We start from the raw sequence: 26,199 nt of genomic DNA on the forward strand, positions 1-26,199 counted from the left end.
TGCTCCTTGGACTCCTAATCGTCAAATCCAACTGACTGCTTTCTGCTTCCTCACCTCCTCCTTTGCACTGAACACACCTGTCTTCTTTTGGCTTTCCAGCACCAATTTTCCTCCTTTCTCCCTCACTGTTCATTCTGTGTCTCGTCTGTCTGCCTTCTCTTCTCTGCCTTTCTCTTTAAGTATTAAGGTTTCCATAAGGTTCTGGTCTTGGCCCCTAAAAATGCTTCACTCTCTCTGGGCAATCTTATCCACCCCCCCCCCCCCCCCCGCCCATCAATGACCTGCTCAGAGAAGAATACACAGGCTCTATGCTCATGCCAGGTCTTAAACACCAGGCTCACACCCCCAACTACCTGCAGGATGCCCCCACCTGGATGTCCCAGAACTCTTCCTAAGATAAGTGAACTGAAAATTGCAGACAAGGACTGGAAATCAGACTGGTCTCACACTAGAGCTTTATCCTCTCTCCTACACAGTCTCCCTCCTTTTATAAGGTCACACAGCGTTGTAACTGCTGACCTTCAGTCTCTCCCAAGAGAATGTGCCTCATGGAAGACAGGAATTAAACGTTTTTTTTTTTTTTTTGAAGTTTTATTTTTGAGAGAGAGCAAGAGTGAGCAAGCGGGGGCAGGGGGGAGGGGGGCAAAGGGAGAGGGGGACAGAGGATCTGAAGTGGGCTCCATGTTCACAGCAGAGAGCATGATGTGGGGTTCGAACTCAAGAACCGTGAGGTCATGAACTGAGCCGAAGTCAGACGTTTAACTAAGCCACTCAGGTGACCCTGGAGGACAGGAATTAAATGTCATTCAGTTCCACAACCAAGCCCAGCAGGTGCATGGCATGTTGAACATGGGAAGTGCTGGCCAAATGAAAGCAGACACAGATTCCATCTTTGTCAGCACATGGTAGGAGCTCAATAAAAGATGGGGTGGAGAAAACAAAAAGGAAGACATGTTACAGGAATGAGAAAATATGGTAGAATTACAAATCTGCACACCACAGACACATAGTAAGAAACAATGTTTCCCTTTTGGGACAAACAGTCAAGATTCTCCATTATGTATCTAGTTGCACATATGTTCACGAAACAACAGATCTGCACAAATATTACACCTGTGTATTCAAAATCATTAAAAATTAATTTGTCATTAATTAAAACTTAAATGTTATTAGAATACTAAAAATATTACATATTTTCTTGGTACCTTTATTAATTAATCATTGTTTTAAGAAAATTAAAGACTAGGGGCACCTGGGTGGCTCAGTCAGTTGAGCATCCAACTCTTGATTTCAGCTCAAGTCATGATCCCAAGGTCATGGGACTGAGCCCTACATCAGGCTCTGTGCTGAGTGTGGAGTCTGCTTAAGATTCTCTCCCTCTCTCCCTCTCTCATTCCATCCCTCTGCCCTGCCTCCAGTTTGCATTCTCTAATAAAAAAAAAAGAAAGAAAGAAAGAAGAAAGAAAGAAAATTAAAGACTAGATTTATGCTGCTGGTATTTGTGCTATGGCATTAGGAAGTCAGCCAAACACTCAAAAATGGACATTTTAATCACTACTTCTATGCTTTTGTTTACCCAAATACATCACGTTTTGAAGGCCAAAGTCTTATTCATCATTGATTTGTCATGTTTGAGGTCTAGATGAAGATCTTGACACTATTTGTATTTTGATCCCTATTTTTGTAAAGACATTTAGTTTTAACATGTGAAGAACTATATCTGGCTTGATAGATTACTTGGTTTTAAAAATATCGTTAATACTCAAAGCTGTTACAATTTTCATGAAAGCGAATAAACAAAACGTGTCTGAACAACACTGGTAAGCCAGATGTGCCCTGCCAGCCATTGGCTAACTTATCTGATAAGCCCAGGGCAACCCTGAGGTAACCTGCAGACTGCTGTTATTCTGGATTGTAGGAATCATTTATTTCCTACAATGTACTCAGAAATTTCCTTCACTTCTGGCCCAGCCTTCCAAAATAGAAGGTCGACAATCGAACTTTCTTCATTCACTACCGTTCCGTGCCCAGGTCAGTTCGGGCTCCCAAATCCCGCACAGGAGCCCCACTCTAACACAGGACAACAGGAAATGACATACAATTTCAAAATCCAAGGTGTCACAGTCTCCCACGAGCTGGGTTAGGAACAGCTAACTACCCAAACAAAATAAAACAAAAAATAAAAAAACAAACAAAACCCTACAAATATTTACACAAATATAAATCTTTTGTTGAAGTACAAGGTACAAAGTTAGGAAAATAAGCTCTACCTGGTCAGCAAATGTACTCAGGTTTTAAACAGAATTGTCTTATCTCAGGGGTAATAAAATCTGCCCCTGATTTCTGACCTGCTTCTACAGAGTATTACTGACTCCAGCCACCACGGCTCAAATGGAAGGTTCTGTTCTCCCGTCTCTCCCCAGTTTCTCGGCATCAGACTCCACTGGAAAAACAATGAAGTTCTAACCCAATGGTTCACATTTCTGAACTCTTGCTTACAAAACCAACAAAACTATCATTGTCTTACAGAAAAAGCAATCAAACATGCGTAATATGGATTAAAAAGCTCACATGGATAACTGTAATCACATTATGTCTATATCGATTTGATTTTAACTCTCCAAAAAATGCATGATCATATACGTATCTTTAGTAAGGTGGAAACACACACACACACACTGCACAAGACAGTCTTAATCTGAATATTCTGATAAGTGGAAAGCTTAACTCCCTATTCAGGAAGGTATCTCAGTTTTAGATTTCAGTTTGCGTTCTATTCGTTACTATGTAAATCCTGCCAAGTTCTTTCTGGCTCGGGAATACCTGATGTAGAGGATATGCAGACTGGGAAGGCCCACATCTCCTGCAAGATAATACCAAGGGGAACTTCTTGACAAGGAAATTCCCAGTCCTTTTAAAACTCAACCGTTTCGGGGCGCCTGGGTGGCGCAGTCGGTTAAGCGTCCGACTTCAGCCAGGTCACGATCTCGCGGTCTGTGAGTTCGAGCCCCGCGTCGGGCTCTGGGCTGATGGCTCAGAGCCTGGAGCCTGTTTCCGATTCTGTGTCTCCCTCTCTCTCTGCCCCTCGCCCATTCATGCTCTGTCTCTCTCTGTCCCAAAAATAAATAAACGTTGAAAAAAAAATTTAAAAAAAATAAATAAATAAAACTCAACCGTTTCAATTAAACTCACCTGTTACATTCGGAAAGACTCAGGATCTGTGAGCTTCTGTGAGCTTCCCCGGGGCTGCCAGAGTCAGAACATTTTTACCCAAAGAACCAGATGTGAGACATTAAAACGGGGCGGACTTCCTGATGCCAGGAGCTGATTCTGCTACTGACATCAGAAACAAAGGCAACAAGGCAACCTTCTAGTATCTCAGTTCCGAAAGAGGCTAACGACACTCTTTAGAAGACTTTCTAAAGAGGTCTGAAAGTTGTTTCCCTTTTAGATTCCCATGCAATTGGGAAGGTGCCGCTTGTTCACACAGGTAATATTCGTGATAACCTGTATGTTTTCCCTAATACTTAAAACTTTTAAATTTCTCAGAGGACTGAGTCAACGTAGGTAAAATTTCCTTTAAAAAACTCTCACCCACCTGAGAAAGGCCAAACAAAAACCAGATAAACTACTTAAGCAACGCCACGAGGTGAGTCAAACTGATTGTCATTTTGACCTTGCTTTGCTTTAATTTAGGAGCCTATTTAGAAATGTAACAAGCAACCCTCTTCATTCGGCTCAGCTAGCAGAGCTAATAGGCTTCTAATTAATTTCCAGAAGATTGCTGTTATAACTAACAGGTTTTAAACATTTGGTTGATTGGGGAAAATGAATTGAATATAATGTATTTGATTTGGAAAATTAGTTTTCATTCTATGTGCTTACCCTAATAGTGTTTATTTTAACTTTACATGATTCCATTAAGAGTCTCAGAACACCACTGGGTTGTTTTTATCCTTACGGAGTCCTAACCAACTTAAAAAAAAAAAAAAAGTAATCAATTTACATTTTGATTTTTGTTGGCCTTTATTTGAGGGCAGGTTAAATTCATTTTTGTGGCTTTAATAAAAAAAAAAATCTTCGCTTGCTAATATAGCAAAGGGCCCAAATACTTCAAAATGATCCTAGTGATACCTCAGTCAAAAGTCTGCTCATCGCATGCAAATCCTTTGGAGAAAGGCCTCTGCACACAAAGTAAGATGAACCAGTTACTGCATTGTTTATGAAGTTTCCCTTGATTCCTCCTGACAACCATTTAAACAATGAATGTTGGGAAATGTCCCTCAAAGAATCAACAACAATGGCAGGGATCAGAGCTTTTATATTTAGCTAATACTATTTTTAAAAGGAGAAAATATTTCTTCCTGAAGGGATTATGGGAAGCCTTATTAAAGACACCTGCAAACAAAACAAGTGACAATAGATCTTTATCATAATTGATAACTGAGTTATCCTTTAGACAAAACTCCTTTCTTGGAGACAATAACATCGAGATTTACCTCTGCTATTAGAGTCAAGAAATCAGCTAATCGGGACTACTGGTATTCCACCAGGATAAGTCTCACCAAGATTAAGTGAGCAGATAATAAAAAGGCCCTTGTCTCTCTGGTTAAAGAGAAGTACAACGAGATTAGAATTTTCTGAGGCTGCTCAGAATGTTTTATAATGAACTCAGGTGGCATCGATCCCTGTGTCTCCATACATCATTCAGAAAGAGGTGGGTGACTCTAATTATGAGGACCAACTATGTGCTGAGCACGCAGTGGGACAGCCCACTTGTACAAACTCGGCCTCTGCCTAACTTGCACTTGCAAAGAAACAGAATCTTTCCCCAGATCTTCTCAAAGCAATAAACAATCTCTGTCAAAATGTGACTCTGTTTTAGTGAAAGATTGCTTCTTGGGGATAATTACACAGCAAAACCCAGCAGGGCACATCTATACAATAAGCTTGCAGAAGAGGGAAGGAAAAATCAGAGATCTTCGCAGTAAAAGTACTCTGCCTCGGAGTCTCCTTTCTTTTTTTTTTTTTTTTTTTTCAACGTTTATTTATTTTTGGGACAGAGAGAGACAGAGCATGAACGGGGGAGGGGCAGAGAGAGAGGGAGACACAGAATCGGAAACAGGCTCCAGGCTCTGAGCCGTCAGCCCAGAGCCCGACGCGGGGCTCGAACTCACGGACCGGGAGATCGTGACCTGGCTGAAGTCGGACGCTTAACCGACTGCGCCACCCAGGCACCCCCGGAGTCTCCTTTCTTCACGCCAGTAACAGCGCACGTCTTTCCTCGTTGGCTACACTGTTTGCAGGCAGATATTCATTGCTCCATTTCCCCTGTGACTCACAGAAATGCCTGTGGTCATTTCGGGCCTATTACTGACTTTTATGACCTAGCTAATTTTCCAAATTAAGTAATTCTGGCTCCTTTTATAACAATGGCTCCAGAAAAATCCCTAAGTTTTGACTGGAAGTGTATCTGGGCATTGAAAAAAAAGTGTGGGGAAGGGGGGACAGTTGGGGGGAGGAGGAACCATCAGGATGAAGCGATAATTGCAGACCTCAGTGATAGCATTTCTACTTCCTGGCCTTACAATGAGTTCATGATTAGACCACTGAGGAGAGTGAAACACAAGGTCATGAAATATTAGCAACAGCAGCAGCGATTTTAGAAAATGTGCATGCAGTTGTTGATAAATGCACTTCATTTAAAAAAAAAAAAAACAAAAAAACAAAAAACAAAACCCTTGGAAATGAAGAAGAAAGTCCCCTGGCCTGAATCACTGAAAAGTAGACAGAATTAAACAGTAGGAAAAGCATCCCATGTGTGCAGCAATACTGAGCAAGCAGAGGAGGCATGAGATGACCCAACATACTTCTTCAGAACCTCAAGTTCACAGACAAAACCAATGCTGTAGAGAAGGTATTTGCAGGATTGCTGGGTTTAAAACACACACATATACATACACACCTTAAGACTTAGCACAATCAGCGTGTGAAAGAAAAGCTGCCTAGAAAAACAAGAAAGACATTTTCTGAGATGACTCTGATCCTGTACTCAAATTATTGGCTTAAATGTACTTGCCTTTAAAGGCTTTGTATCTACAATAACTGCTCTCTATTGTCCTTGCTAACGAAGTATTATTTTCACCTTATTATTACTAATCTTTTCTTTGTCAGTAACCACACCTGGTTTTATCCCCCAAAAACGGTGCAGTAAATATTTGTCCTTTGTGGTAACACAATGCATAATTTAGTTAATCTAGGCTATCTTTCCGTGCGAGGTGACTGTTTCTATATTATGAAATGTGTTCACGGTCGAGTGAGATCCATGCCAGATGCCTGGAAGGCAGACAGAGAGCCGCTTACCAAGCTTGTAGCTGCTTCGAACCCACCTTGACATGACTCTGTAGCCGCTCCTACACCCGGGGTATTACTCATGTGAACTTGGCCTCCGAATCAGACCACACCTTCCTCTTACCGCCACGGCCTTTACGAAGATAACGCGACTTCGTCAGGCCGAAGGGCCCACCCACGGCCCCCAAGGAAAGGACTGGAAAGAACAGGAACTGCAGTTCCCATGCGAGAACTTGGTGTCACTGCCAGCATTACCTGAATGAAGTCCAGAAACGTCAGGGGCAGCAAGTCGTCCATGTGCCCGATGTCTTTGGAGAAGCGGTTCAAAATCCCTCCTACAACAACAGGACGCGAGACATTACTCACTTCCCCAGGCCGGCCCTTTAAGAGAAACGATTCACAGACAAGTCAAAACATTTGAAACGTATATGTATTTAAGGTATCACGCGTTCATACGAAATAAGCCGATGTCAGCGGTGAAGAAAAAGAAAACAGGATGATACCCAAAGAGAAACAAAAATACCACCAACGGCAGTGAGCAGGGAGTTGAAATTTGGCCGACTTTTGATAAAATGGAGGTGAAAAAACGTTACAGCGGTACAGGGAAGGGCTGGTGGATTTTAGAACATTCCCTCCTTTTAGATGCCATCTAGGATGCCCATTCGGGGGCTGAGTTGGTAAATAAACAATTGCAAAATACATAAACTGACCCCCAATTGTTATACTAATTTTGCTTTAGTAATCAGAATTTTGCTAAGTGGTATCTTTTAAACAGATGTAATTATAACCTCTCTTTTTCCCCCCCTCAGGATGGTTCACAGCATCTCACATTTTGGCAAATGTTGGAATCCTGCCATTCCCCAGTTGTGAGTTTTCTACTAGGATTATAAGTCGCTTTTTTCTGCGGTACACCAAGTGTGACACAGACTCATTCTTAGATTTCCAACACAACCAGAGGAACGTAGGCAGGAAAGAAGAAATATTACTTAATGATTAAAGGTGGTTTCTTATTACTCATTGTATATCCCTTCTCAGAATCCATGAGAACAGGACATCCTAAAGGCTTGAGAACTGGAATGTGAGAACAAACTTTCAATAAACATCTAGTCTTTTAAATGATAAGATTTTAAAGAAATGGAAGCTACACACACACACACACACACACACACACACACACACACACACACACACACAGAGCCTATTTTGGTGTAAGCAATTCCTGAGAAATGCGTTTGTCTAGGTCCCTGAACTTCTTTTGTACTGGAGGCTTCAGGAAGCCAGCCTGCAGGGGAGATGTGTCAGAAGTGACTTCCTCCGGGCCCTTCATACTAAGCTACAACTGGACGCTGAAGGGCCAGAGGCTGGCAGCCGAGCCTCCACTGCCAGGAAGCAGGGAAGCCCAGGGTCACTCAAGCAAAGAGCTGGAACAACTGAAGGCTTCACTAGGCCACCGTGACACTCCCAGGCCTCCATTTTCCTGACTCAGGTGTAGGAAATACAGACTCCAGAAAACAGCTGCTTATAGTGACACTTTTGGTAGGCTGGGTGACAGCTTTTCTGAGCCTCTAATAATACCTCCTTGAGAGGGTGATTCTGAGGATTAAATGGGCTCATGCACGTGAAAGAACCTAGTCGCAATGCCAGGTACATTATCAGATGCTCAAAACCAAACACCAAGGTAAGAGAATTGCTGTTACCCACAGGATCTGCAGCTAGTCTCCTGAGAAAGTCTGACAACCAGGCACTGTCAGGTCAACCTGTTAAAACGCACATTCAGTAGCTTCAGGCTGGAGCTATAGATTCTGCGTTTCTAGCTCACTTGGCAGGGTGGGGGGAACGCCCTTGCTGCTGCTCTCCAGACTACACTTTGAGGGGCCAAAGGTTAAGTGGTTGTTTGACCAGTTGTGCTTTAGAAACATTAAAATTAGACAGGCAACTTCCCACATATTCTTACAGATTTTGTGGACTACCTAGTTACTTTTTAACTTCCCAAAGTATCAATACCAAGATAAGAAAAACATGCATCTAAAAACGCTAAAAGACACAGTTTAAAACACTGGTCATTTCTTCAAAGGAAAAGTACTGCTTTTCAACATAGTCAGGACTCAGAACACTGCAAAAGTATGGTTCAGCTTAAAAAATACTGAAACCAATGGGGCGCCTGGGTGGCTCAGTCCGTTGAGCGTCTGGGTTCGGCTCAGGTCACGATCTCGAGGTCCGTGAGTTCGAGCCCCGCGTCGGGCTCCGTGCTGATGGCTCAGAGCCTGGAGCCTGTTTCGGATTCTTTGTCTCCCTCTCTCTTTGCCCCTCCCCTGTTCATGCTCTGTCTCTGTCTCAAAAATAAACGTCAAAAAAAAAATTTTTTTGGGGCGCCTGGGTGGCGCAGTTGGTTAAGCGTCCGACTTCAGCCAGGTCACGATCTCGCGGTCCGGGAGTTCGAGCCCCGCGTCAGGCTCTGGGCTGATGGCTCAGAGCCTGGAGCCTGTTTCCGATTCTGTGTCTCCCTCTCTCTCTGCCCCTCCCCCGTTCATGCTCTGCCTCTCTCTGTCCCAAAAATAAATAAATGTTGAAAAAAAAAATTTTTTTTTAAATACTGAAACCAATACTCAAGTTGTTGTTGTTGTTGTTTTTAAGATGAAAAAGCAACAGAGATGAATGATATGTGAAAATCATCCCCTTTACCTTCTACCAGAAGCAGGAGTCTTAGGGTCTGAGAGAACCAGATTGGCGCACAGCATAAAATACAAGGAGAACACAAACAACTGAGAAAAACCAACTCTCCCAACACAGCTACTACAATAAGTGAACTGAACTAGATGTCAAAGACTGTCAAAACCCTAAACTCTCATTCACCAGGAGGCAGAGTGCAGAAAATGTGAGATTAGAAGAGTCAATAAATTACTTCCTTGCTCCAAGAAACAATTAATGTGACGAATGGTGTTTGCAGACTATTTCATCTGGCCCTGCCATAGACTGTTACAGTCAGAGCTGTGATTTCAAGTTCATGGCCTCATAGTTCTAAACTTTTCTCAAAGGTCCCCAAATCAAATCCGTATGATGAATTCCCTTCACACACATGCCATGCCTCTGCATCCAAATGGCATCTGGCCTGCTGGAACATCTCCAGGGATGTAGAGGGAAGGGGGATTCATGATAAGGAAGGGGAGTCCAATCCATTTTCAGATTCTGTTCTGTTAGGCAGGGCTTTCTTACATTAAACCGAATCTTGCCTTCCTAGAACATGCAACCCTCTGCTTATTCTGCTCTTAGAACCACATGGAATGAATCTAATTTCTCTTGACATGACAGCCCTTCAAATGCTCGAAGAAAGTTACTCATATCCTTTCCAGAGTGAGTCCCTGGTGCCTCAATTAGCCCTCATACAGCACAGTGTCCCATCTTGGCCATCGTGTCCTGCCCAGACTCAGATGGCCGGTCTCAGTGAATGCCTTGTGCCTGTGATTAAAATCAATAGCTCAGGCATCATTTGATTACCTTGGGGCAGACTCATAACACCATCTTCCCTACTCTGCACAGGATAAATAACCTATCTTGAGGCCAACAAGCACAGTCCATTCTGGTGGCCAGATCGCATTTTAGACTCACATATAATGAAAATCCACATTGCACAGGTAAATTCGGGGGAACAACTGGGCAGTATGTATGAACAACTTTAAGAGTGCATCCCTTGCCTGGGTGGCTCTGTCGGTGAGACATCTGACTTCAGCTCAGGTCATGATCTCACAGTTTGTGGGTTCAAGCCCAACGTGAGGCTCTGTGCTGACAGCTCAGAGCCTGGATGGAGCCTACTTCAGAATCTGTGTCTCCCTCTGTCTCTGCCCCTCCCCTGCTTGCACTCTCTCTCTCTCAAAAATAAAATAAACATTAAAAAATTTTTTTTCTTTAAAGAATGGATCCCTTATGACCTAGAAATTCCATTTCCAAGGAGTGAATAAAAAATGCATCGATGGGGCGCCTGGGTGGCGCAGTCGGTTAAGCGTCCGACTTCAGCCAGGTCACGATCTCGCGGTCCGTGAGTTCGAGCCCCGCGTCAGGCTCTGGGCTGATGGCTCGGAGCCTGGAGCCTGTTTCCGATTCTGTGTCTCCCTCTCTCTCTGCCCCTCCCCCGTTCATGCTCTGTCTCTCTCTGTCCCAAAAATAAATAAAACGTTGAAAAAAAAAAATTTAAAAAAAAAGAAAAAAAAATTTTTTAAAAAATGCATCAAATATGTTCAATGTGGGTTATTCAGCCAGTGAGATGTAGGAATTTGAACAGTAAGTCTGAAACAAGTGTTTAATGTATTATGTGCAATTTAAATTTTTTTTATCAGTGCTCTTTTTCTACAGTAACTATGTATGACTTGTGTAAGGAAGTAAGTTGGGGAGGGGAGAGAAAGGCTGGGAACAAAGGGCAGGGTGGGCAGAGACCTCCCTTGAAGTCCACACCACCAGAGAACCAACCAGGGTCCTCCTAACTGTTCTGTCCATAAGACAGGAGCTCAGGAAAGAGGTCATCAAAACTTGTCCAAATACAAATTTTTAGCGATCTTATTTTAAGAATGGACTCTACAGTCTGAAGTGGAGTCAACCACCTATTAGTCAGTGGAGTTCTGACATCTCTGTCATACCCAGGATACCTCAGCCTCCTTATAACCAAACTATAATGTGAAACTTCGAAGCTCCCAGGTCTAATATGGGCCCTATTCTTTTCATATGTTCTTTTTAATTTTTTTTAATATTTATTTTTGAGAGACAAACAGCATGAGCGGAAAGAGGGCAGGGCAAGAGGGAGGGAGACACAGAATCTGAAGCAGGCTCCAGGCTCTGAGCTGTCACCACAGAACCATGAACTGTGAGATCATGACCCGAGCTGAAGTTGGATGCTTAAATGACTGAACCACACAGGCACTTCTTTTTATTTTTTTAAACAAAAAAAGAAGGCATGTTTAGGTATCATAAAATATTGAGATTTATTGAGGTATATATTTTACATCATATAATATTCACCCATTTCAAGAATACAATTCAATGAATTTAAGTAATGTTACTGAGAAATACAACCATCGCCAAAGATTAGCTTGAAAACATTTTTGTTCCCCTAGTAAGATCCCTCATGCCATTACAATGACTTCCTGTTCCCACTCCTAGCCTCAAGCAACAACTAATCTTCTTTCTTTCTCTATAAATTTGCCTTTTGGGGACATTTCATACAAATGGAATCATACAGTATGTTGTCTCTTGTGTCTGAATTCTTTTACTGAGCCCAACATTTCTGGGTCCATCCATGCTACACAGTATGTCAGTAGTTCCCTCTTTTTTTTTTTTTTAATGTTTGTTTATTTTTGAGAGAGACAGAGAGATTGTGTGAAGGAGGGGCTGAGAGAGAGGGAGACAGAAGATCTGAAGCAGGCTCTGAACTAACAGCAAAGAGCTCAATGTGGGGCTCAAACCCACAAACTGCGAGATCGTGACCTGAGCCAAAACCAGGAGTCAGGATGGTTAACCAACTGAGCCACCCAGGTGCCTCAGTAGTTCCTTTCTTCTGATCTGTATTCTTTGGCACCGAAGTGGTCATGAACATTGGCACAGAAGGCCCCATCAGGCCATGCCACACCTGACCTAAAGGGTGAAAGTAGATGTGTTTCATGAGGAGCTCTTGGATATTTGGAACTTCTTTCCAGTGCTCATGTGTAGCTTCATGGAAAACTCTAGAACCTAATTATTTGGATAAAAATCGGCCACTGGTTGAATAGCCCTGCGGAGTCAGAAACGAGGAGCGCTGGGTCTGGGCCGGCTTATGAGTGTGGTGGAGCGCAGAGGGCAGGGTGGGGAGGACAAGCAGAACCGCTGGCCGGTGAGAAGGGGGAGCTGGCGCCTGCAAGCAGCCTGTGGCCAAGAGAGGCCACGGTCTCTTCAAAAGGGCAGAGAGAACGGACCCGTACCTGGCAGGTACAACGCATCGCGATGGGGTGGAGACGAGCGTTCGGTGGAGCCCAGAGACGGTCCCCGGGCTGAAAAGTTGTGTGCGGCATGAGGGAGCAGGACGAGCATGGACTTTCTGCATCATTCTGCACAAACCAGTGCAGCCGAGACAAGCACAAGAACAGGAGTGGGAACTAAGGAAGTTTGGGAACTCAGTGTTTCCATCACCTCTGGTGTCAGAACAGGTGGTCGACACGGCGGCTGCTGCAGGAATGGCCTGAAGCGCAGCAGGAATCAAGAAACCGTCAGCGGGAAACACGCAAAGTGCTTGTCCTCTGACACCCAGTAGCCACCGGTCTTTAAGCAAGTCCTGCAGTGCCCGCTTACACACGACCCCTCATCTGTGAACAGGAGATGAGAATACTTGCCTCCACCGCACCACAGGATAAACGAGACTGCGCTTGTGAAGGTGCCCTCTCAATTGTGATGTGGCAGGGTGTTGTCCGCGTTATCAACAGGGGATTTTACAGCTTTTAGGAGGCACGAAAGGTCACCAGGGCTAGTAATTTCCAAACCACGTCTTGTCAAGAGTCTGAGATTGCACAGAGGTGCCTGGAAGAAGGAGGTGGCAGAGGAGGCGGAAGCCAACCTCACTCAGCTCCAGACACCCTACCCTTCCCTAAGCTGCCCCTAAACAGGCTCCCTTCCATCATCTGGACACACAGACAGGGGAGGCCTTTGAAGAAAGGGTTTTGAAGCTAACAGAGACGTTCAAATCCCTACAGATGAAGCTCCTTGTGACAGAGAGGAGGACCCGCGGTCCAGCCTTGCTCAGGGTGACACAGTGATATTTCATCAGGGGCAGGTGTTCCTGCCAAGCCATCCTGGGATTTCCACACATCAGAAAAAGGAGACATGACAAAGTCTACTTTTTTCTAAGGACACAGCCATGGACCACCTTTCTCTTTTCCTGGTTCTCTTCCTAAACTCTACTCACTTTTCTTCTAATGACTTCCTGTTTGCTTATGCATATCAAGTCTTATCTCCACTCCTGATCTTCCAGGGCTTCCTTGGGGCACTTGGGTGTCCTACAAAACATCTTAAATTCGACACATCTAAACTGAACAGAAGCCTTTGAGGTTGACCCACAAATCCCCACGTCCAACTTTTCCCAATTTGCCTTAGACTTCTGCCCAAACACCAGCATGAAAACTTTTAAGTCATTTTGACTTATCTCTACCTCACCTAAATTACTAGCAGGACCTAACTTTGCATTTAAAATAGTCCGATGGAGATCCTCAATTTTTTTATCTGGCAAATCCAATCTGTCAAAGCTTTTAGGAACAGTGATGCAAGAAGGGACAGAAGAGAGGAACCCTCCTGGCCTCCCATCCCTCACACCCAGCTGCATTCTTGCTCTCATGGGGGCCTTCCCTCTCTCCCACTCACCTGCCAAGAAGGCCCTCCCTCCTTGCTCAGTCCCATCCATCCAAATTTCTCAGCCCTTTCTCCTCCATGAAACCCTTGCTGACAAACGCAGCTCCTAGACATGTGCCGGTCACTCGACCTCCTCCATCTTTATCGGACAGGCTCAGGAGACCTGGGCCACCCTCTCAGGAACCCGCCACAGGCCTGGCCACAGTTAACAGACCCAAGAGGCATGGGGTGACTGAGCCACTGACTAGCTGAGAACCTTGAGGCCAGAGAGAGAAGCAGGAAAGTGGGACAGACTCCTCACCCAAGCCGAGGGGCCTGGGTACATGCAGGAGCCCCAAGACAAAGGGCCCAGCTCCTGGGAAAGTGGGCCCTGCTTCGGCTCCGTGGGATGCCTGCTTCCTTGCAATCACACTTTTAAACTTGGGTGGACCCCGTCCCTGTCATCCCAAGCGCCCTGACTAGAACTGTCACCATAGGTCCAATGAGAGATTTGCTTACTAAAATTAGGGAAATGATAGATTTTGTAAAGTTTAATGTTCAAATTCCTAATTACCCTTTTAGGTAACAAACGCTTTATTTATTGTAATCATTTTAGCAGAACCTCTTTCACGTGAACTACAGATTTTCTGTCTTTGCAAACAAAAGATACAGAGCATAAAATACTCTTTTCTTGACAACCCAGAATGAACATTCTGAACGTCGATGGTTTGACGGTTTCTAAACACGGTGCTGTCTTCTGGGGCTGCTTGAGGTTACCTGAGACACACTCCTGCATCCCCCGCACACCATGGTTCTAGATTACAGAGCTTTCAGCCGACACATTTTGCTGCTGTACAGAGCCTGCCTCTGACCTCCACTCTTACTTTTAGTGACCAGGACTGCGGCGACCCCGCAACCGAGCAGGGCCTGAAATAGCACTCAATACGCCCTCAGCAAAGACATAAGCAATTTTCACGGTCTAAGGCACAGTTTTTCTGACACTTTATTTGATGAGAGACTATTCCAGCTTGCTTCCAGATTCCCTCTAGAGTCTGGGGATATTCTCGGAATATCTCATAAATCCATTCAGCGGTCTAACTGTTTTTCAAGTATATTAGTCCTACATTCACAGCTAGGCTATACACCCTCTGTAAACAGAAACCACATTTCACACACGACCTATATAACAAAATGTCAAGTGCCCGGCGGGTGCCCAAACGGGATTTGCTAATAAAATGCCATAAACCCAGTGACTTTCCAACCTTTTTTCTTTTTTAAAGACGGACTCTTACACAAAAACATAAACAAATGTATAAAATAAAGGTCAGGAAAGCAGCTCACACTAAAGACAGATGGTGAGACCTGGAACCCACTCAGTGGCCTCTTCCTGCATGTCAATCAAGGGACACAATCAGAGGTGCGTTTTGGTCATGAGGGATCATACTGATGCTCGTCTTCTTTGAGCTATGAACACGTCAGCAAACTCACCAGGACGTTGAGAGCGGATGAGTCTCTGAGTGGCATCAGATCAGAAACAGCCCAACACTCATCAGAACAATGCTTCCCAAACTTCAATCTGTACACGAATCTCCCACAGACCCGGTAAAAATGTAGATTCTCAAGAGCTACGGGTGCTGCCTGACATCCTGTGTTTCTAATAGCTCCCGGGTGATGCTGGTGCTGCTGGCCCACGGATCACTCTCTGAGTAACAAGGAAGAATCTGGAAAGTTCCTTCTGTCTCAAGAACCTGCGTGATAACCTTGTCACCTTTACAAGCGTAATTACTGCCCTTTTAAATTCCTTTTTTAAATGTTCATTTTTTATTTTGAGAGACAAACAGAGTGTGTGTGCGCCTGTGATCAGAGGAGGGGCAGAGAGAGGGGAGAAAAGGAGAGAATCCCAAGCAAGCTCCATGCTGTCAGCGCAGAACCCAACCCGGGGCCTGATCCCACAAACTGAGAGATCACGACCTGAGCCAAAATCAAGAGCCAGACACTTAACTGACAGAGCTTCCCCCCCCAGGCGCCCCTAAATTCCCTTCTTTACCTTCAAGAGCTAAAAACCATTTGTCTCTTTTTCTATTCACACAAATTAAATTAGAACACAGGCATCCTTACGACAGGGGGTTCTGTTTTATTCACTGCTGTTTCCCCGGGGCCTGACTGATGCCTAGCACATACAAAGCGCTTGAACATATTCTGAATGAATACATAAAACAAGTCCTTCTGCTATAAGTAACAAACGGTTTGTTTTCAAATTTCCGTCTCTTTATTTCAAGTGCTCGATATTTCACACAGTCTTTTTTGGCAGTGTTTTCCCATCTGGGGAAATTTATGTTGCAACACGAAGTGTCTGCTTTGTCATACTTGTCACTTTCCTTGTGCCGCTGTTGAACCAATTTGTCTGTGCTCCTTCAAAGGGTGTCTGAAATTTCCACTTGCAGAACGAGTTTTGGGTACAGCAATTTACAGAAGCCAACGTTGACACCAGGAAAGCACTAGAAAGTGAAGGAACCTAGTGTCTCAGAGGTGGAAGAGGGGAAGGGGACGGAGCCCACAGGGGTGGGTGGGGGGCAGCTGACAGAGAAGAAAGAGGGATAGCTGTGGAGCAGATGAACGTCATGTGAGGCCGAGGAAGCAGGTGGCGGAGAGCAGGTAGGAAGGGCGGAAGGAACATGCACACAGCAGAGGGGACACAAGGCACAGGTACGGGAAGGCCCCAAGGAAAAAGTGCTGGCCTGTCCATGGCCTCAGCTTATGGAATTTCTATAAAGCCAGGAATTTCCCCTAAGAGCTCAAAGGTAAAATCACACAAGAGACAGCATTTAATGTGAATGGCAGCCTTCAAAAGGTGCATCCTTAACTCACAGCATCTTCTTAAGGCACTGAATGTGGCACCCAAGAGGTGCCTGAGAGGGTGACTTTAACCCCACACCGAGGGAGAAGCCTACTGTTCCCTATGGATAGCCCCTCAGAGGGCCCTTCGTCCTCGTCACAGCAAATACCGGATAAACGCACCTCTAGTTGCTGGCTTTCCTCTGCCCTCCCTGACTACTTGCTTACATGCCAGGAAAAGATGAACTGAGGTCCTGGGAGCAGGTCCAAGGCGTGTCTCCTGCTCGCTCTAGTGGCAGCAGTTGAAAGAGTCAGGGAAAGGGGCACTGGGTGACTCAGTCAAATATCTGACTCTTGGTTTCAGCTCAGGTCAAGATCTCATGGTTTGTGAGATCAAGTCCAGCACTGGGCTCTGTGCTGACAGCATGGAACCTGCTTGGGATTCTCTCTCTCCCTCTCTCTGCCCCTCCTCAGCTCTCTGTCTCTCTCTCAAAATAAATAAATATTAAAAAAAAAAAAAAGACTAGGGAAAAGCCACAGGTATATAAACCTAAGGGATACACCAGTCTGCCCGGTGTTTGCCTGTCACCTAATGTTCTGGGATTTTTAAATCTCCTGGGAGTTGAGACAGAATCAGAACTGCAGTAAATCAACTAGGGATCTCAAGTTCTCCTCTAGTGATATAAAAACATGCCTTTCTACTTAGGTCATGACCTCACGGTTCTTGAGTTTTAGCCCTGCTTCTGTTGCCCTGCTGTCAGCACAGAGCCTGCTTCAGTTCCCCGATTCATGCATGCTCTCTCTCTCAAAAACAAACCTATTTGTTTTATAGTATAAAAAATGTGCCTTTCTAGAATAACCACGCTGCATTGCCAAAGTCCAGTGGTCACCTGCCTTGTCATATAATTAAGACATTAAAAATAGTTAAAATTAGTTGAAATTAAAAATTTCAAGGTTTCATTACATAACTTGACAGACTGGGGGGAACGAGTTTCAAAAGGATGGGTGTGTTCTTTCTTTGCCTAATGGGATCGTTCTCATCTCTTTTCCCTGGAAGACAGCAGGTGGACTGTCCAAACAAGATGACTTATAAAATCCCACTGTCTTCGAGACCAAGGGCAGTATTACCATCTGTTTTCTATACACACCTTCAAGTCTGCCTCCAGGTCACCACATTCTTACTCTGTACCCTACCCGCTGGTAGCCAACCAAGGAAAATATCTTTAACCCCTACTCACTGCTTGCCATTTAGGTTTAAAACCTGTTTGGTGTCTCTCGGGGCATTTTATAATCTAACTTGGAAGCAGGTTAACAGGACACACAGACATGAGTGCGGTGTCTGCAGTGACCAAGAACGCTGTGAGCACACACCCAGAGAGCAGGGAGCATGCAGAAGGCAGCAGCACAGGGTGTCACCAGATGATGTGAGTTACAGGGTCAGCCTGACAAGTTTTCATGGTGGAGTCACCGCCCGACAACATGGAAGGAGGGCAGAGAAGGGGCTGATGGAGAACGGAGTTCGTCCAGGTAGGGGGGAATGACATGTGTGAGGACTAAGAGGTGGGACAGGCAAAAGGAAGGCAAATATTTGCCTAGTTGATAGGAAGAGCATGACCTGAGGTGTGCGGAGATAAGAGAGCGCCTGGGTGCCAGGAGTGGGAAAATCCAGATGTTGGGGAAGCTGCAGTGAAAATTCCCTGTGGTCAGAAAGAGATCTAAATGCTCTCTTTCATCAGGGCCTCTTCAAAGCCACGACTGTAAGGAAGAAGTGCTGACACAGGGAAGAAGTGGAGTCGGGATGGAGGGACGTCTTACATATCCAGCCCAGGCTGGGAAAATGTCTGATGAGTGCTACAGAAGATGTCCCGGGACCAATTCTGTTCCAGGCTCTATATGCACAGACAACCCCCCACACTGACTCATCCCAGAGCCTTGTGCTACACATCAGAGATGTAGTCAGGATTTCCTCCTGTGGTTGTTTTGGTTCATCTATGCTTAGTTTCTAGAATGCCACCACCCACTACCACCACCTGGGCACCAAGTAAGTGCTGGAAACTGTGAAGCACGCCATACACATCATCTCAAAACCATATGCAAGATACAGTCCCTATTTTACAGATGAGACAGAAAGAAATTAACTCAAGGACACTCAGCTGTAAGGTAGGCAAGCCAGGACTCGTGCCCAGGGTGACAGAGATCCAGACAGTTCAAGGCAACATATCAATGACATGGAGTTACTTTACTGGACACGTGCGAAAGCTCTACTAAGCATCTACTGATAAGGATGAACCCATAAAGTTACAGGCAGCGCCAGTATAAAGTGTGATGACCAAACCAGGCTCATCCTGACTGGCTAACGCCTGCTCTACTACATGCGAAACACTTTGAATATCAGTCCCGATTAAAAGAGTTCCAGGAATTCTCTCTTGGCTAACCATAATTAAAGTAAATCATTTAAAATAACTCCACCTCAAAATTAAATTACATAAGTTACTGTAAGCTGAATGAAAAGACTAACAAGGGAGCAAATGAACGAGAAAATGGAATGAGGACACCGAGTCTAATAAAACACAGGACTGATCAGGAAAGTCCAGGGGTTTGAGATCCACCCCATCCCAAACCTTAACCGGTTGTGTGGCCCTGGGGCAAGTCAAACTGCCTACTGAGATTTATGTGGAGAAATACGGTTAGGAAATTAACCTTGAAGGCGTGATATACCTCACAAACTGCCCCGGGAAACAATTTTGTTGCAGTATCCAGAAATGCTTTGCACAGTAAGTAATCATTATTTTACACATCTTAAGTATTGAGAAGCAAAACGTTGGAAAATAGATCAGGCTAACTCCTTCACCCCAGACCTCACACATACATCACGCAGAAGTGTGGCCTCACAGCCCACATATGGTCAGCGATGTACAGACCATTGGACAGCAACAGGTAGAAAAATCTCTCAGACAGGGAACCTGAAACACCATGGGTCTGATGAAAGCTATGAAGCCCTTTCCACTGGAAAATGCCCACTCAAAAGATCCGCGTGATTTCAGAAGATTGCTAAAGCATGAACTATAGGAAGTGAAAGGGCCATGGAGTTAAGTGGCTCAGTCAGGAACCTCTGATTCTAAGAAAACAGGAAACCACCCATCACTTGACTTCTCCTGCCATAGGAACCCACGACTCTGTCTCCAGGAAGGATTTTTTCCTGGCCCAGGGTACCCTGTCGTTCAAGGCTGGGTGCATAGTGTCTACTTACTGTCTCCAGAGGCATGAGCACTGGGGGGGGTGGGGGGGGGGTGGTAAAAACATGGAGCAGTCTCACCCCTGGGATGTGTTTCCACAGAGGTGGTGATAGCAATACCTGTTCACGAAGCATTCACCTTGGCAAAGAAGCCCCTCTTCCACAAAGGCAAGTGTGAGATCCAAGAGCTGAGAAAACCCTGACTGGAAATTACCCTTCAACATGCAAAATCAACTCTTCCCATCTCCAGCACACATACCAGTTATACGTAATGCTCAAAAATAGGACAGCAAAACGTCTGGTGTGAGAACGTGACTAAACTTGAAGACAATGGGCCCTCCCACTCCCCACCCTATGTAAAGTAACTGAAGGTGTGCTGGAGACAGATCAACCAACACCCAAGTCTACTCTGCGGCACATCATTTTAATATCCGGGAACCACCAACAGGTGTTACACAAAACTGGCTGGGCTGTGTTGAAGGTAAATGGACCTTTGTCTTTAAAAAAAAAAAAAAAAAAAAAGAAAAGAAAAAGAAAAAATTAAGAAGGAAAGGGAGGAGAGGGAGGGGAGGGAAGGAAAAAAGGAAGGAGGGAAACCATTAAAAAAAGGGGAAGGAATCATTTTCAGCTACTTTATTACATCTTTTAACAATTCAGAAAAAGTTGTCAGAGCTGGAAATAAGGCTCTAAGTGTTATAATTCTACTGTCTCGCCAGTTACAAAAAGCTTAGGGTACATGCTACCTCTCAGCCACACAACTGTCTTTTTTGCACGTGGAACTGAGACCTATCCAAGTACCTTCCCCCTTCCTATCCAGCTTCTGTCCTGTTCAGAAGGACACTGGTATAAACCAGTCATCCATCCGGTCCCTAAAACCAATAACCAGTTACCCCCAATCCTCATTCTTCTGGACTTTCCTGTAGCATCTCACATTCTAATAACCCTCTCTTTGAAATATGCATGTACGCTGGGGTGGAATTATTTTTCCCTGTAATATCCATCTCTTTACATTCCTGCTACCCTGCTCACTCCCCAAATACAACCACCACCCTTGTATTTTGAGGTTCTCACCTCTCCAAACTCTATTTCCCCACAATGGTCACTTCATCCCCTCTCTTGCTGTCAGCTCCTCCCCAAGGACAGACACGCCCAAACCAGAACCTGCCACTGCTGTCTTTTCTCTCCCTCCCCTCTTCGCTGGCAATCATCCAGCTGCAGGTCTTCTCCCCTGGACATCTCATGCGTGTCCATGGAACGAACATTGTAACTGTGAACTGAGGACGTCAATACACCTGCTTACCATGTCTAACATAGGCCAGTAAGAAACTCATAAATAATGTTAACATAAAAGAAAAGCTTTCCAGACTTACACTATAAAGTCTCGGCTTCCCAAAACACTTTGATATATTAAGAGAAAAATTAAAACCCAGACTCTACTTGGATTTTTGATACTGAGGGACATTCCATGGGCTTTGAGAGCAGCCCCAGGAGTTGGCCTGTCAGCAACAAGGGGCAGAAAGGACGGATCTGACTTCCACAGCGCCGTGTGTGTTTTTACATCAAATAACTTAATCAGAACACAAACTGTTCTTAGATTTCTGCAGAGGTGTAATTAAATAACAATTCAATGCCAATTAATCACAGTCAAATAAGAGTCTGTCAGAGAAGAACTCTATACACACTAGAGGCTATTTAATGGTCAAATACTTGGCAGGAGCTTAGTTAAACAATGATTCATTAAACCCCCTCTGCCACACAATGGCCAGGCTGAATCAGAAGTGAAAGAATCGAAACTCTTTTGTTCTCCCATAAAAAGACATCAACCCTCTGTGCGTGATATTCTTTCCTTCCTCACTTAGCACGCTGCTCAAGTGCATGATTCAGACTGTGCGCGGCCGCTCCCAGGCACATGGGCGCGTGAGCCCTGGGGTCCCAGCACGCTAGCTAGGCAACTCTTTTCTTCCCGAGGGAAAAAGGAGAGAGCTGGACATTTGACCACCCCTCTGGGAAGCAGAGAAGCAGGGAAAAGAACAGCAGACTCAGAATCTACCTTCCAGCCCCAAGGAAAGGCCAGCATTGGCCATTTCGCTAGCGGCAGACGACTGCCCGCAATAAAAACCCTCGATCCACACAATTTGTCTGGCCAGCAAAAACGCGGTCAACATTTTTGGTTTCCTGCACCACCTACCTTATCAACTCGGTTCCTTTAAATTAAACATCCCTTTATAACACAACTGCCCGTGAAAACCAAGGTCCGTTTTAAGTTTGGTTGATAATTCCCAAAGACTTCTCATCACGTTTTCTCAGAGGGACTCTATTACCTTCCTGCAAGTTCATTTCTTCCTAAGGAGACTATCAAGAAAAACGACATAGCTCTGTAGGCTGGTTTTTGCCTACACTAGCATTACAAGTGCTTCCGTAGTCTCACTAATGCTGCTGTTTTTAAAATGCATGATTTTTGCCCTTCATTGTTGATTCAGATCTGAATTAGAGATCGCCGAGTTGGCTGAAAATGGGCTTTATGGTGTTATATTGCAGATACTGTCGATGATTCTATTTGTCTGTCTTCAGAGAGGAGTTTCCTAGACTGGCTTTGTTAAATGCTGGGTCATCACTCGTTTTACCAAGCATTTGAAAGTAAGATTTAAGAAATTAAAACATTAACTACATTTCTCTTTAAGAACAGAATATATACTATATCTTACTTTCCAAAGTAATGTTTCACAAAATAAAATTTTTTTGAAGATCTATATCCTCTTCTCCCCACCCCCGCTGTTGCATTTATTATAATGAATCAAAGCTAAATATACATGACATGGTTTTCATGAAAAAGTTAAGCAACGTCATGGAAAACTTATTAGCAAAATGTATTTCAACTTTGCTCATAAACTGGGCAATAGGAAATAAAGATCCACTTTTACAGGGTCTTGTTGGATATAAAATATTAAATTCATACGCAGACTATAACAGTGAATGCAGGATACGCTATATAGTGCTTCAGTAAATACATAAACTATAAATCAAAATATGCAGTCTTAACACAGTAGCAAAAAAATAAAGCACTAAAAAACTGACTTTAATTATGAAAATTAAACCTATTTTTGTGATCCCTCTGACGTGAAACGCAAAATTTGTTCTATGCTGCTCAGATATAGCACACAATGATAAAGAGTCCCGCATGTGTCTACTTCTCAGCTCAGCTGTGACACAGAATGATTTGCGGGGTGAGGGGGGAGGCACACTGCATCTGTACGTAAACGTACCGTGGCAAAACAAATTTTCCTGCAAATATAAGCAGTTTTACAGTCTATCAAAGTGGTGCCAAAAAGTAGATTTATTCACATTAAGTGCTGACGGGAATGAAACATTTCAGCAGTAAATAAAGTACATTGTAACCCAATCGTCAAATCAATGAAGTCATTAAAAATAGACTATTCTTCAAGGAAATGGTAAGTTTAAGGGGGGGAAAAAAAAACCTTTGGTCGCAACAGAGGATGTATCTGCAACACGGCTGACAGTCACTGATCTGGACCCTCTCTCTTCTCGTCTACCTACAAAGAAACGTCTTTGAGTTCCTTATCTTTCTTCGTGTGTATTTAGGCATGTAAACTGCGACATGGCATTTCCAGCTTCCCCACAGGCATCCTATAAATACAAATAAGAAAATATGACCTGTTTTTTTCCTCCTTCTTCTTCTAGGCCCCAAACTGACAGAATATTATCACTTTTGTAGACTCTTGCAAATCGGCACAGTAGCGTTGGGCAGAAATGTGCTGAGATTATAATATCCATTTATCTAAACTGCCAGCATGTAACAAAATTCAGGTAGGGTGCTTGCCACCTAAATTAATTTACTACTTGAAAAAGACTTCTTATGCCAAGGCCTGTCAAAAGGAAAACAGGAAAGGAGTTAAGAAACTGTAAATAAATCTAAACACGGTTCGCGTTTGATCTAATTTTCAAGTGTAGGATTAAAAAGGAGGAAGCGTGCCAAGAAAAGGCAACAGGAGGAGACTAGTAACAAAGAAGCCTGCACTCTGAGCACAGAAGCCGCACGAGGGACCCGCATGGCCAGCCTGCTTTCAGGAATGTGCTACCCAACTGTTCCAGGGGACCTGGCACTTGCTACACTGGTGTCCAAAGCCACCTCCTATGATTTACTCAAGAAGATAAAGGGTCTGACCACCTCACACCCATTGGGATGGCTACTAAACAACAAAACAAACAAACAAGCAAACACACACACATGTGCGCGCGCGCGCGCGCACACACACACACACACACACACACACACACACACCAAAAAGATAAAACAACAAATGCTGGTGAGGATGGGGAAAAACTGTAGCCCTTGCACTGCTGGGTGGGAATGTGAAATGATGCAGCCGCTGTGGAAAACACTGTGGTAGCTCCTAAAGAAACTGAACAGAACTACCATATGATCCAGTAATTCCACTTCTGGAGATACACCCAAAAGGACTGAAAACAAGGTCTTAAAGAAATACTTGTACGCTCATGTTCATAGCAGCATTATTCACGATCGCCAGAGACAGAAGCAGTTCCCAGTGGTCATCAATGGATGAATAAGCACACAATGCGGCACACACACATACACGTATGTACACAGGAATGTTATTCAGCCTACAGAAAGGACATTCTGACACATGCTGCAACATAGATGAACCTTAAGGATATTATGCTACATGAAATAAACCAGTCACAAAAGAAGGTATGCTATATGATTCTACTCATATGTGGTATCTAGAATAATCACATTAACAGACAGAACGGTGGTTGTCACAGGCAAGGGCGTGCGTGTGGGGAGTTACTCTTTAATGGGGACAGAGTTTCAGTTAGGAAAGATGAAAAAATTTTGGAGATGGATGGTGGTGACACAGTACAACAATATGAATGCACTTAATGTCACTGAATGTGCACTTTAAAATCGTTAAGATGGTCAGGGCGCCTGGGTAGCTCAGTCGGTTGAGCCTCTGGCTTCAGTTCCGGTCATGATCTCACAGTTCATCAGCTCAAGCCCCGCACCGGGCTGGCTGCCGTCAGCGTGGAGCCCACTTCAGATCCTCTGTCCCCCTCTGTCTCTGCCCCTCCCCCACTCGCATGTGCATTTTCTCTCAAAAGTAAAAAAAAATATACGTATTAAAAAATATACAGACTAAAAACTGGCTGGCCAATTTTTTAAAAAATGGTTAAGATGGTCGATTTTATGTATATTTTACAATTTTTTTTTAATTAAAAAAAAAAAAGGATTCAAACTGGAGGGCTATCCTTCCCACAGAATCCATTCTCTCTGTCACACTCATCTACTCCTGGTGACCTTGGTAGAATGGTTATGCACACTTAGCACCAGTGCACCAGGGCCAAAGAGGAGACACCTGTGGTGGCAGCCACTTCCGTCAAGACCCTGGTGAGGAAACCAGAGACATATGCAGAAGCCTCCTGGTCCCACCCAGACCCCAACACGGGAGAACCTGCTCTCCGCAGGGGGAGGAGAGTAGGGTGAAGTTGCACAGGGTGGACATGAGCAAAGGGAGAGGCTGCCTGCTGGTGGCAGAGTGGTGCCCAACAGTCACGAATGCCACCCACCTCAGGATGAAGGAGAGGAGAGCGCGTAGAGTGTGTTAATGTTTTAGTCCACAAAGCACCAGCTGACCTTTAACACTACAGCATTTACCTTTCTCAAAAAGTATGTTACACAAATAAATATTCTTGGTGCCCCCATCTTGTCCATTCCCAACACCATGAGAAAACATCCAAGATGCAAAAAGTCAAATATAAATAAAGTTCAGCCCCACTGGATGACGTGGCTAAATCAGCACAAGTAGGAGTCCCTCAAAACCTGCCATTCTCTACAATTTCCAGTCAAGGACAGCCCCCTCAGAACCCTAAACAGGACCCAGGTTGGTCAACAACACCCAAAGGCAGTATTAAGAGCCTCTGAGAAGCGCTAATAGCCTTTGCCTTTTGTGAGCTTATATAACCTAAGAACAGGAAGCTAAGGGGAAACACCAAAATAAAACAAAAGTGGATCTGAATGAAAGACAAGGGTGAACTGTGTGTATTCTCTGCACTTCCGGGGCACGTGTCTTTTGGAATGAAAAGCAAAGACGAATACATCACTGGATCCAGAAAGGTGGTGATGGGCTAGTCCTGAGTTTAAAGAAGAAAAATACCACAAAACATTCCAGGGAAGAGTAACCACAAACACATATTGAGGGAAGTGTGATCCTGAGAATCATTTAAATGATGGAAAAGAGCCTCGAAGCTTAGCGGGCCAGAAGAGGGGAAAGGACCCTCCAAGCAAAGGCAGGGCTGGAGAGGGGAGGAAGCAGCACCAAATGCCAAAGGGACCGCCACACAAGGATTGCTCTCGGGATGCTTGGGCCTTTCTTTCAGAATACCCTAAAACCTGTTTGCAAGCA

General features: G+C 44.4%; 1 protein-coding gene across 3 annotated transcripts in view; it reads right to left on the reverse strand.

The window, feature by feature from the left end:
* Positions 1-26,199, reverse strand: part of ABCC4 (ATP binding cassette subfamily C member 4) — a 264,706-nt gene that overhangs the window by 85,384 nt on the left and 153,123 nt on the right. For all 3 annotated transcript variants that reach the window (XM_047081091.1, XM_047081080.1, XM_047081094.1), the window contains one exon: positions 6,607-6,686. In XM_047081091.1, the coding sequence (XP_046937047.1) occupies positions 6,607-6,686 (80 nt within the window). The remainder of the gene's footprint in view (positions 1-6,606; positions 6,687-26,199) is intronic.

The sequence above is a fragment of the Lynx rufus genome, unplaced genomic scaffold (genome assembly GCF_022079265.1).
Source record: "Lynx rufus isolate CCGP_SWC_20201006 ecotype Redwood Valley unplaced genomic scaffold, mLynRuf1.p SCAF_1, whole genome shotgun sequence".
NCBI lineage: Eukaryota > Metazoa > Chordata > Mammalia > Carnivora > Felidae > Lynx > Lynx rufus.